Source organism: Pleurodeles waltl, chromosome 2_2, assembly GCF_031143425.1.
Source record: "Pleurodeles waltl isolate 20211129_DDA chromosome 2_2, aPleWal1.hap1.20221129, whole genome shotgun sequence".
NCBI lineage: Eukaryota > Metazoa > Chordata > Amphibia > Caudata > Salamandridae > Pleurodeles > Pleurodeles waltl.
The window spans coordinates 738888191-738900962 of NC_090439.1; the positions used below are offsets into that span (position 1 = coordinate 738888191).

A 12772-nucleotide genomic window follows, 5' to 3' on the forward strand; every position below is an offset into this window, starting at 1 on the left:
ACAATATGGTATAAAAGTGTTTCTACCGATTGGTCCCAAACTATCTAGCCTTTGTAAAGTTTTAATATTTCTAGGGCTTGGATGTTTTTAGTGGAAGACAACTATGGAGGGATAGCCTAATTTCAAAGCAAAGAACCTGGGATGAACATCAATGGGGAACCTAACACCCAAATTAAATTGAATATTTCTGCATAGGACTGTTCTTGTAACGTAGGCCTCAAAAACAAAACTCCTCAACTTCTAAATGACTGGAGGTGCTGGATCTTTTATAAGAATGATGTTGCATTGGAGCTGTGTCACCGTACCATAATCATGGATGATTCAAATAATGCAGAAAGCCTATCGATTCAAATACCTATAATGCAGGGCACCGCTCGAGTTCAGGCTTAAAGTATGAGGCAATAGCAGATGAACAATTACTGTAGAACTGGTAGACCTCATGTCTTAAAACATTTAGTTGAGTTCATTGTTAAATCCAGGCTGTAAACATAATTGCAACATATGTGTTAAAAACAGTTGTAGCTCCCTTTTTCATTTCTAAAGTGGTTTTCTTTACAAACATCACTTCACAATGATTCCCAGCTTTTATAGTTTTCTCCCCTGTCTCAGGAAGGGTCTTCGGTCACAGCACACCAAACACTGTGAAAGGGAAAGCAGGGATGATAGTGAGCATTTCCATTTGTGAATCTCTCCCTAAAATCTGCTGTTGAGTTTTGTGAGATTTCTAGTGGTAACTAAATCCACCTAAATGACATTGGCTGTGGGAAGTGCACAGGCTTTTGCTTAACACAGTATGCTTACTGAGTCCTGCCTCTTTTAGTTGATGGAAGGATGCCAACATTTAAGCCAAGACACTTCAACCTGAAACACAACTGCAAAAAATGTAAGATACTAATCGTTTTTCATTAAACATAAAGCAAGCTTGAATATCAGTTTCTTCTGTTAACTGATAACCCATGGCTGATCTACTAGTGATTTTGCTCTGCTGTATAATGTCTAGAGGTATCTAAAAGGTGAAGTGCAATGTGTAAATCTTTCTCTTTCACTCTGTCTTTCTTTGCCCACGTCTATTTACCCAAGGCTGAATTATGGCAATACTATGTAGTAAAGGTATAGCAGCAGCACTACCAATATTTGTAGTAGCAGTGATATAGTAGTTGCAGCAGTATTATTAATATTAAAATATTAGCCAAATAATTCCCAATTTTTTCACTATGTTGCTAAACAACATTTAAGTTGCTTGCAGTTTTAGGCAAACTGTTAAATATCAAGATGGATGGTACAATGGTCCAAATTATGTGTCTGGAAATCCAGATGGTGGTAGTAGCTGTAGTTATAGGCTCGTCAATATTATCTTTTATGGCATTTCAGGAAGGGATTTCAGCTGCCGAAAACAGCCCTGACCATTATGTAAAACACTTGGGAAAACATGCAAGAATTGGTGTAAAAATTGAAACACTGACTCCTTCATATTACTCTTCAAAAACCTGCAATTCCTTTGACTATGATTTTTCAGTCAGACGTATTGTAACACTCAGTAAAAGTGATTCCTGACTTGAGAAATTAGAAGGGTTATTCCACTGCACTCGTAATGAAGCCCAATATGGACTGAAGTTATTCTAAAGTTGCTTCCTCCCATTAGCAAACCTTTTAAGAAACAAATGGGGCAAACGCATAATAAAGAAAGCATTTATCACAAAACCATTCATACTTACAGATTTGACTACCAGGACCCAAACCTTGGCATGTTTGGTTATTCATACTTACATATTTGACTGCTAGCCCCCAGAACCTTGGCCTGTTTGGATATACAGTGATGCAAGTCTTATCGACCCTCTTTAGAAACCAATAAGGCAGTTTTTTTTCTAAGCTGGTATGAAGGTTGACCTGAAACAATATGGATACAGTTAAACATCCGGCATCCACAGCTTGTGAGAAAAGTAGAACCAAGTGGATTGCAATATGAAGTATGATATATAGAAGTATAATGCTTTTGGCACTGTATTATTGCAACATCTAATATTACTTTAGACTAATATATGTCTATGTCTAGTATACATCTAGAAGGTTTTCACAAGATACTTTGCCATTCTTGTATCAGGCTATTCTATTCAGAAGACAATAGGGCCCATGTATTAATGAGCCAGGCAAACAAAGGCACTGCGCAGTAAGGACCATATGTTTAACTATAATGAATAGGATATTGCTTGAGCAACTAATTGTGCATAGCAGTAGATGCAGCTGCTGTGGCTTCTAAACCCACAATTACAACACTCTCTGCTTCCAAAATGACCTAGCATTGCAATCCTTTGCAGTGTCATCACCTGTGCTTATTGTCCAGAGTACCTTTGCTAACACTGCACATCATCAGGCCATGTGAACAGGAATCTGGATGGCTTGCTGGGAAGAGTTGAGAAATCGAGGCCAAGTAAGAGTCAGGCACTACCCTGATGTGATCCCATGATGGAGACCAGATAGGATCTGCCATGACTGTGCATAATATGGCATTTTCACAATTACAGTGTTAAGATGAGTCAGCACTTTGTGCCAATAAAATGTAAAGGGGCACATGAGTTCCAAAGGACGATGGCCCAAGACAAATGAATGAAAACCACACAGGAAAAATATTCAGAGTCAAAATCATGAAGGTTTATTCAAAATTTGAGAATGATTGTAGAAAGCAAAGTGGTAGCTAGCCAGTTTAAATCCGTCATAAATCAAGGAAAAAGTTTAAGTATAAGACCAAAGAATATTCAACCTAAGTACATGCTCAATAGTAGTCTCAGAATTGTCTGGCACACATTCCAGAGAGGGGACATTTTGCAGGTTTACAAACAGTGAAAGTCACAGTCATTACATGTTGTTAAATGAAATAATGACACCAACCAGCAGATTTTCGTAAACACATGATCCATTCACTGCAACGTTTTTGAAACACATCTAGAATGCATACATAATGTTAACCCTTAACTTAAAAACAACAGAATAACACTAGAGCATTGCACGTGTTCAATACAATAGACCCCGAGAGAGGGTACAGTTAGAAAACAGCTTTCTTCAAATCTAAAACAAAAAAATACATTTTGTATCAACACAGCACAGAAAATAGATCCTATTTCTGCTATTTTCTGTTAATGGAAAAGCCCATTTTCATTTGAGCCCAGTTAAGTCTACTCAAGACATAATTATTCTAACCTAAAATTCACACAAATGAACATCACTTTTAATGAATGAATCTGCTCTAAAAACTGGTGGTGATTGTTTGTCCAAGTTGGTAAACTAAAGGTGTTTATGTTGAAAAGTGAGACTTCTTTTCAAAGGGCAACTTTTTTCAGAAATAAGAATGGGGGTGGGCTATTCCCCCTACCCTATGCTGGTTACCTGTGCATGTATATAGTGCCCATTCATTTAGATGGGAAGGACAATGCCTATTTTAGTGCTGCCTGTGTTTTCCACAAGAAGCAAGAACATTTTACTTTTAAATGAACATGACTGCTGTTTGCTTTCTCTTGGGTCTCAGCTGTCTAGTTTCACCATCTTCAAGTATAAAATAACTGCCATTCCAGGCTAGTTATTGTGACTTCATAAGCACTAAGGGGGTGATTCTAACCCTGGCGGTCGGTGTTAAAGCGGCGGCCAACCCGCCAACAGGCTGGCGGTAAAAAATATGGGATTCTGACCCTGGCGGGAACCGCCAACACAGACAGCCACTTTAACACTCCGACCGCCACGGCGGTACAAACAAACAGCGCGGCGGTCACCGCCAACAGCCAGGCGGCAGCCAATGTACCGCCCACACTATTCCAACTCACCAATCCGCCACCTTTTCCGGGGCGGGAGCACCGCCGATAAAAACACGGCGGAAACAGACTACGGACGAGAAAACGCTCACCACTACGCACTCCAGGAGGAAGGAGGACAGTATGGAACCCGAATTAAACATCCTACCTGCTCTCGTCTACCTTCTCATCTACCACGAGTACGAAGTCCGGCGCAGACGACAACGGTGAGTACTGCACCTACGACACACGGGAGGGGGAGGACGAAAGGTTACGGGCACACACATATGCGACCCTCCCCCCCCAACTATGTACACACCAATGCAGAGCAACAAGTCACAGTGACACCACCCAAACACCCCTGAAAAATGCTAGGACATAATCAAATTTGGAATAAATATTTATGTACCAAAAAGCTCCTGAAAATTATCGTACAACCATGAAAGATATTCACAACAAAACTAATGACATACACATCAGTGTATAACTGAAGTAACAAGTCCTGCACATCCTACGAATTCATCATGTCCGTGGGCCAAAGTTTTGAGAAATAAGGGCAAAGCCCACACAGGAGACCTGAGTCCTTTGGAGAGAACACTGCAGGGGCATCAGATGTAAAAACTACAGGCACCTCAGGGGGAAGGGAAAGGGGGGGCACCACAGCCACATGAGTCCACGACGCCAGATGCACGAGGAGCCACCATGCCCACTGTACCATCCTGGGGAGTGCAAAGCCACAGTCTCTCAATGACTCTACAGTGGGTGGGCTGCCCACTGTACCATCCTGGGGAGTGCAAAGCCACAGTCTCTCAATGTCTCTACAGTGGGTGGGCTGCCCACTGTACCATCCTGGGGAGTGCAAAGCCACAGTCTCTCAATGTCTCTACAGTGGGTGGGCTGCCCACTGGACCATCCTGGGGAGTGCAAAGCCACAGTCTCTCAATGTCTCTACAGTGGGTGGGCTGCCCACTGGACCATCCTGGGGAGTGCAAAGCCACAGTCTCTCAATGTCTCTACAGTGGGTGGGCTGCCCACTGTACCATCCTGGGGAGTGCAAAGCCACAGTCTCTCAATGTCTCTACAGTGGGTGGGCTGCCCACTGTACCATCCTGGGGAGTGCAAAGCCACAGTCTCTCAATGTCTCTACAGTGGGTGGGCTGCCCACTGTACCATCCTGGGGAGTGCAAAGCCACAGTCCATCAGGTGGATGACAGTCTCCACTGGTCAAGGAGGAGGCATGGTGGGCACAGTGAACCATAAACAGTGATTGAGACAGCGGTGCCCAGCGGAGCGGTGCTTGAGACGGCGGTGCCCAGCAGAGCGGTGCTTGAGACGGCGGGCCCAGCGGAGCGGTGCTTGAGATGAAGGGCCCAGCGGAGCGGTGCTTGAGACGGCGGGCCCAGCGGAGCGGTGCTTGAGATGAAGGGCCCAGCGGAGCGGTGCTTGAGACGGCGGGGCCCAGCGGAGCGGTGCTTGAGATGAAGGGCCCAGCGGAGCGGTGCTTGAGACGACGGTGCCCAGCGGAGCGGTGCTTGAGATGAAGGGCCCAGCGGAGCGGTGCTTGAGACGGCGGTGCCCAGCGGAGCGGTGCTTGAGAAGAAGGGCCCAGCGGAGAGGTGGAGAGACAGCGGTGCCCAGCGGAGCGGTGCTTGAGATGAAGGGCCCAGCGGAGCGGTGCTTGAGACGGCGGGGCCCAGCGGAGCGGTGCTTGAGATGAAGGGCCCAGCGGAGCGGTGCTTGAGACGGCGGTGCACAGCGGAGCGGTGCTTGAGATGAAGGGCCCAGCGGAGCGGTGCTTGAGACGGCGGTGCCCAGCGGAGCGGTGCTTGAGAAGAAGGGCCCAGCGGAGAGGTGGAGAGACAGCGGTGCCCAGCGGAGCGGTGCTTGAGATGAAGGGCCCAGCGGAGCGGTGCTTGAGACGGCGGGGCCCAGCGGAGCGGTGCTTGAGATGAAGGGCCCAGCGGAGCGGTGCTTGAGACGGCGGTGCCCAGCGGAGCGGTGCTTGAGATGAAGGGCCCAGCGGAGCGGTGCTTGAGACGGCGGTGCCCAGCGGAGCGGTGCTTGAGAAGAAGGGCCCAGCGGAGCGGTGCTTGAGATGAAGGGCCCAGCGGAGCGGTGCTTGAGACGGCGGTGCCCAGCGGAGCGGTGCTTGAGAAGAAGGGCCCAGCGGAGCGGTGCTTGAGAAGAAGGGCCCAGCGGAGAGGTGGAGAGACAGCGGTGCCCAGCGGTGCCCAGCGGAGCGGTGCTTGAGATGAAGGGCCCAGCGGAGCGGTGCTTGAGAAGAAGGGCCCAGCGGAGCGGTGCTTGAGACGGCGGTGCCCAGCGGAGCGGTGCTTGAGAAGAAGGGCCCAGCGGAGAGGTGGAGAGACAGCGGTGCCCAGCGGAGCGGTGCTTGAGATGAAGGGCCCAGCGGAGCGGTGCTTGAGACGGCGGGGCCCTGTTCAGCGGTGCTCTTCTGCACCGCGGGCCCTGTTCAGCGGTGCCTATCTCCACGGCGGGGCCCTGTTCAGCGGTGCTCTTCTGCACCGCGGGCCCTGTTCAGCGGTGCCTATCTCCACGGTGGGGCCCTGTTCAGCGGTGCTCTTCTGCCCCGCGGGCCCTGTTCAGCGGTGCCTATCTCCACGGCGGGGCCCTGTTCAGCAGTGCTCTTCTGCACCGCGGGCCCTGTTCAGCGGTGCCTATCTCCACGGCGGGGCCCTGTTCAGCGGTGCTCTTCTGCACCGCGGGCCCTGTTCAGCGGTGCCTATCTCCACGGCGGGGCCCTGTTCAGCGGTGCTCTTTTGCCCCGCGGGCCCTGTTCAGCGGTGCTCTTCTGCCCCGCGGGCCCTGTTCAGCGGTGCCTATCTCCACGGCGGGGCCCTGTTCAGCGGTGCTCTTCTGCACCGCGGGCCCTGTTCAGCGGTGCCTATCTCCACGGCGGGGCCCTGTTCAGCGGTGCTCTTCTGCACCGCGGGCCCTGTTCAGCGGTGCCTATCTCCACGGCGGGGCCCTATTCAGCGGTGCTCTTCTGCCCCGCGGGCCCTGTTCAGCGGTGCCTATCTCCACGGCGGGGCCCTGTTCAGCGGTGCTCTTCTGCCCCGCGGGCCCGGTTCAGCGGTGCTCATCCAGCAGGTCAAGGGAGCCAGACCTGGCCTGGACTCCCGGCTCAGTCGCCCTCGGACCGTGACGTTTCTGGACCCTTCGGGGACGGACTCCTGGCCTCCTTAGTGTCCTCCTTCCCAGCTGGGATGTGGCATGTGGGGTCCACCTTCTCCGCCCTCCTGCTGCCCTTCCGCTCCTTTGATGGGGCTCTCGGGCCCTTGCCTCCCCTAGATGGTGTGGGTGGTGAAGTGGCCGCACATTGCTCCTTGGGGGCAGCCCTGTCGGTCCTCGCACGGCGGCCCTTGTTTTTGCGGGTCCTCTTGCCGGGGGGGGGGCTGGACGTGTCCTTGCTGCTGATGGATGTGTCACTGCTGGCAAAGGGTGGGCTCCAGAACCCATGCACAACAGTGACACCCGAAGCTGGGCTGGTGGTGGCTGCGGTGCTCTTGGGACTCTTTGAAGATGGATGGGGGAGCTCATCGGGGGGAAAGAGGTCAAGGTTAGCCAGGAAAAGTTTTTTAGGGCCAAGGTAAAAGGTAGGAGAAGTGGAGATGGAAGTGGAGGTAGAGGAGGTGGTTGTAGGAGAGTCAGGTATGCTGTCATTGGGTGAAGGTGCTGGTGCTGTAGGCTGTCGTGAGGTGGATGGCTGTTGGGTGGGTGGCTGCCTGCGTTTGTGTGTCTTGGAAGAGGGGGTGACAGACACAGTGGGAGAGGACACAGGGGACGTGTAAATGGCAGTGGGGGTGGTGACTGCACGAGTGTGGACTGTACTGGAGGGTGAGGTGGTGATGGAAGCACTGGCTGATGTTGGGGTGCATGCAGGTGTGAGTGTAGACGTCACAGGGAGGGAGGAGGGAGACGAGGAGGAGGGGGACACAGGGGTGGCAGTGGCTGTTGGCATGTCTGCATCTGGGTGTTGCTTGGGTGAGTGTTTGTGGGATCTGTGGTGCTTGTGTTTGGATGAGCTGCTCTTGGGTGTTGAGGTGTGTGCAGGCTGGTCTGATGGTGTGGATGGGATAGGCTGAAGGACAGGAGACAGAGAAAGGCTGGAGGCAGTAAGAAGAGGGAGGCTGGAAACAGGGACAATGGCTGCCGTCAGTGCTGAGGCCAGAGCAGTGAACGCTCGTTGATGGGCAGCCTGACCCGAATGAATGCCCTCCAGGTACGCATTGCTCTGTTGCACCTCCCTTTGCACACCCTGGATGGCATTCAAAAGGGTCGTCTGCCCAACAATGAGCGTCCTTACCAGGTCAATGAGCTCCGCACTGAGGGCAGCAGGGGCAACAGGGGCAGGGGCTGAGGTGCCTGGGGCGAAGGAGACGCGCGCCTTCCTGGGCGAATCGGCACGGAGCGAAGACTGAGGGGCTGCTGGGAGGGCGGGGCTGGTGCGCTGGGTGGCGGCTGTACCTGTAGAGGCGGGGGGCACGGATGTTGCCGCCACCGCTAGGGAGCTCCCGTCCGAGGACGTGTCGCTTTCGCTGCTCTCACCAGCGGTCCCCGTCGTGGTGCTCCCCTCGCCCTCCGGATCACTGGTGCCCTCGGTGTCTGTTCCTGGGCCCACCGGGGCCTTGTGTCCTGCAGCTCCCTCGTGCTCCGATGCCAAATCTCCTCCGCCTGATGATGCTAATGCACACATGCACAAGAAGATGAAGAGAAAGGGTGGGGGGAGAAAAAAGAAGACCAGGTTGAGTGCATGCAATGTCAACACCGTTGGCGGAGAGGACAGACACAGGAGCCTAATGCACTAAGCCGCGCATTCGGGGTACACTACTCAGTACTACTGACTAGGACAACAGGCCAAGAGACGTCAAACGCGCACATGGGAGATGCTGGACCTTCAATGGCTGTACTTGTCACCCTACCGAGGTGGGGGCCGGGGGCACAGGGCCATGCCTAAGGGAGAGGACTACACTACAGAAAGCGCCCTGGCCTAATGTCACCCACAGCCCTCCTCCCCCACCCAGACGCCTCCACTGCGCAGAAAGATAGGAGAATGTGCTGATACTCACCCCCTTGTGTCTGCTGTGATGTCTTAAAGCGCCCATCCAATTCTGGGTAAGCCACCGCCAGGATCCGGGACATCAGGGGGGTCATGGTGCGACTGGCACCCCTCCTAGGTTGGGAGGCCATCCCCAGCAGTGTTTCTGCGGTCTTCCTTGTTCCGCGGCGGATGTCCTCCCACCTCTTGCGGCAGTGGGTGCCCCGTCTGTTGTGGACCCCCAAGTTCCGGACTTCCTTGGCGATGGCACGCCAAATCTAGATCTTCTGATGGGCGCTGACCTATTTGACATGTACAGGGTGGAAAGGAGGAATTCATCAATGACCTGCATGTTAGATGTGATTGGCCCCCCCCACCAACTTTGCCATATGGCACATGCTCTCATGTGTCGGGCGTTGCACTCCTCATTCGCCCCCCACCCCACCAACTTACATCCACCCCAATCCACACAGGCATAGCCCATTCCATGTGCACCCGGTGTACTCACTTGTTGGTCTGGAGGACCGTAGAGTACCGCATACTGGGGGAGGACCCCATCCACGAGCTTCTCCAACTCTTCAGACGTGAAGGCAGGGGCCCTTTCCCCAGTCGCAGCAACCATTGTATCTTCCAGACCGAGGTCACAGCAGCACTTGCAGTATAGGTCCTCTCCTGTGGATGATCAGGTCTCGAGTGATTAAGCAGATAGAAAATGGCGGTCACGCCCGCGGCGGTGCGTACCGCGGCGGTGCGTACCGCGACCGCCGGCGCACTTCATCATTGGCTCCTGAAACCCATAGGCTTCAATGTTAACCAATGCAGCTTTGCGCCGCGGTCTTCGACCGCCTACCGTCACGGTGTGCCCCGCCAGCGCATTGACCTCACATCCCATTGTCCCACTTCACAGGTCAGGCAGCCGCCATTTCAAGGGCCTACATGGCTTAATTTTGAATGCGACACACAGGCCTAGGCCTTGCATTGCCACACATACACGCCTTTCAACCCATTGCCATTCTTTAACTGTGCAAGCTGTCTGTACGTACCTGTAGTTTGGCTGACTCTGTGCTCCATGTTGTCCTTCCTAGGCACCGTCCGCTGGGACTTGCGATGAGAAGGAGGAATCCTCGCGTGTACCGACCGCTGGTGGACCTGTCGACAATGGAAGAACGCCACATCATACTACGATACCGACTTGACCGAGCCACTATCCATGAACTGTGTGCCCAGCTGGAGCCAGCCCTGATGTCCCCCATCCGCCAACCCACAGGGATTCCCCCTCTTGTGCAGGTTTTGTCAGTCCTCCATTTTTTGGCAAGTGGGTCATTCCAGACCACAGTGGCCATGTCATCTGGAATGTCTCAGCCTATGTTTTCAAAGATTTTGAGTAGAGTGTTGTCTGCCCTGATGAAACTCATGCGGAGCTACATCATTTTCCCAGAGGAGGGTGACTTGCCTACAGTGAAGGGTGATTTCTATGCCCTTGGACATATCCCCAACATCATTGGTGCCATTGATGGGACCCATGTGGCTTTGGTACCCCCAAAAGACGATGAGCAGGTGTACCGAAACAGAAAAAGTTATCATTCGATGAATGTCCAGGTAGTCTGTTTGGCTGACCAGTACATCTCCCATGTAAATGGCAAGTTCCCAGGGTCAGTGCATGACGCGTATGTGATGCGAAATAGCAGCATCCCCTATGTGATGGAGCAGCTACAGAGACAACGTGTGTGGCTAATAGGTGACTCTGGTTACCCCAACCTGCCTTGGCTACTGACCCCAGTAAGGAATCCCCGGACCAGGGCAGAGGAACGGTACAATGAGGCCCATGGGCGAACTAGGAGGATCATCGAAAGGACCTTTGGCCTCCTGAAGGCCAGGTTTAGGTGCCTGCATATGACTGGGGGATCCCTGATGTACTCACCAAAGAAGGTGTGCCACATCATCGTGGCCTGCTGTATGCTTCACAATCTGGCATTGCGACGTCAGGTCCCTTTCCTGCAGGAGGATGGTGCAGATGGTGGTGTTGAAGTAGCTGTGGAGCCTGCGGAGAGTGAAGAGGAGGAAGACTCAGAGGACGACACAGACAACAGGGACAGAGTAATAGCACAGTATTTCCAGTAGCACACAGGTAATGATCACCCATGCCATTTTACATTTCCTGAAAGCCTCCTGCATCTCAACTTTGTCGGTTTCCCCCCAGACCTATGGACATGATGTTTGAATTTCCTTTCCCTTTTCTGTGCTGTATGAGCCACTGCGTGACCACGGCTTGGTTGGCCCATGGACTAATGCTAAGTTACCTCGGTATGTGTAATTCACAATGTTCACAATACGTAATTGATATGTAATGTGTCATACATTTGTAAATAAGACAGCCTGAGTCCTGATTGATTTCAGTGCAATGTGTGATTTATTATTAGTGCATAGATATTGGTACATGATGGTAAAACAGTGATGGGTGGGGGTGGAGTAATGTCCATGGCGGAGTCCAGTTCTCAGTCTCACAGGTGCATTGTCCATACGCCTGTGGCAGGATGGAGCAGGGGCAGTTCAAGGTTTGACAGGGTGGCCATGTGGGACAGTGGGAGGACTTCAGGGGGTATGTGATGCTGGCGGGGGACTTGACATCCTACTCTGTCGGTTTTTTTGATCTCAGGCTCCTTTTGCGGGCGGTTGTTGTTCAGCAGGAGGTGGGGTTCTGGGGGGCTGTCGTTGTGGTGGGGCCTCCTGTCCACTAGTGCCGGCGGAGGTGGTAGGCTGTTCCTGTTCCTGGGTAGTGACAGGGACCCTGTGTGATGCCACATGGTCCCGAAACGTGTCCTCTATGCGGTTCAGGGCCTGGACTATGCTCCCCATAGCGGTTGAGATGTTGGTTAGTTGGTCGCTGAACCCCATGTAGCGTTGCTCCTGCTGTGCCTGGATCTCCTGGAACCTGGCCAGTACCGTCGCCATCGTCTCTTGTGAGTGGTGGTAGGCAGCTATGATGGTGGTGAGGGCCTCTTGGAGAGTGGGTTCCCTGGGCCTATCCTCCCCCCCCTGTCGCACAGCAGCCCTCCGAGTTGCCCTTTTTTCCCTGGGCCTCTGTCCCCTGGACGGTGTGCCCACTCCCACTGCCCCCAGGTCCCTGTTGTTGTTGGGTTGGTGGGTTACCCTGGGGGCCCTGTAGTGGTAGACACACCGCTGCTTGACCTGTCCTAGAGACAGAGGCATGGGCCCGCTGGGTGGGAGCTGTGCGGTTGTTCCCAGAGGGGGTTGGGTCTACAGTGGCCTGTGTCTGGGTGAGGGGAACCGACTGCCCAGAGGTCCCCGATGGTCCGGGCTGGTCGTCAGGTTCCAGGTCGACAGAGCTGCTGTCATCTCTAGTGGCCTGTTCCGGGGGTGGGATGGACATTTCTGGTCCCTCCTGACCGGTGTGTTGTCGTTTGGGTCCTGCATGGGGTAAGAGGGTATGGTTATTGTTTCTGTGTGTGCATTAGCTTGCGTTTTATAGGTGCCCTTGTCCCCCAGTGCTGACATTCCCTTGGGGGAGGTGTTGTGAGGGTGTTTTGTGGGGGGGTGATGGGTATGTGCAGTGGTCATGCTTAGGTGATGGGTGTCCATAGTTTGGGGGTGGCATGCAGGGGTTGGTGTTGGGTGGGTTGTGCTGGGGAGACATTCTCAGGGAGGATGTGTGCTGGGGGGTTGGGGGTGAGGGTGGGGGTTAGCATGCTGGGGGTGGGGTGAAGTGGTTGGCCTTGTACTTACCAGAGTCCATTCCTCTGTGTACTCCAGCGAGGCCATCAGGATGCAGGATGTTGAGTACCTCCTGCTCCCATGTTGTGAATTCGGGTGGAGTGGGTGGGGGTCCCCCGCCAGTCTTCTGCACTGCGATGTTGTGTCGCGAGACCATCGAGCGCACCTTCCCCCGTAGGTCGTTCCATCGTTTGCGGATGTC

General features: G+C 53.0%; 1 protein-coding gene across 1 annotated transcript in view; it reads right to left on the reverse strand.

Annotated features, from left to right (window-relative positions):
* TRPA1 (transient receptor potential cation channel subfamily A member 1) overlaps nt 1-12772 on the reverse strand; it is a 1042932-nt gene that overhangs the window by 51572 nt on the left and 978588 nt on the right. The window contains exon 27 of the mRNA XM_069220348.1: nt 1768-1887. Coding sequence (XP_069076449.1) covers nt 1768-1887 — 120 coding nt within the window. The remainder of the gene's footprint in view (nt 1-1767; nt 1888-12772) is intronic.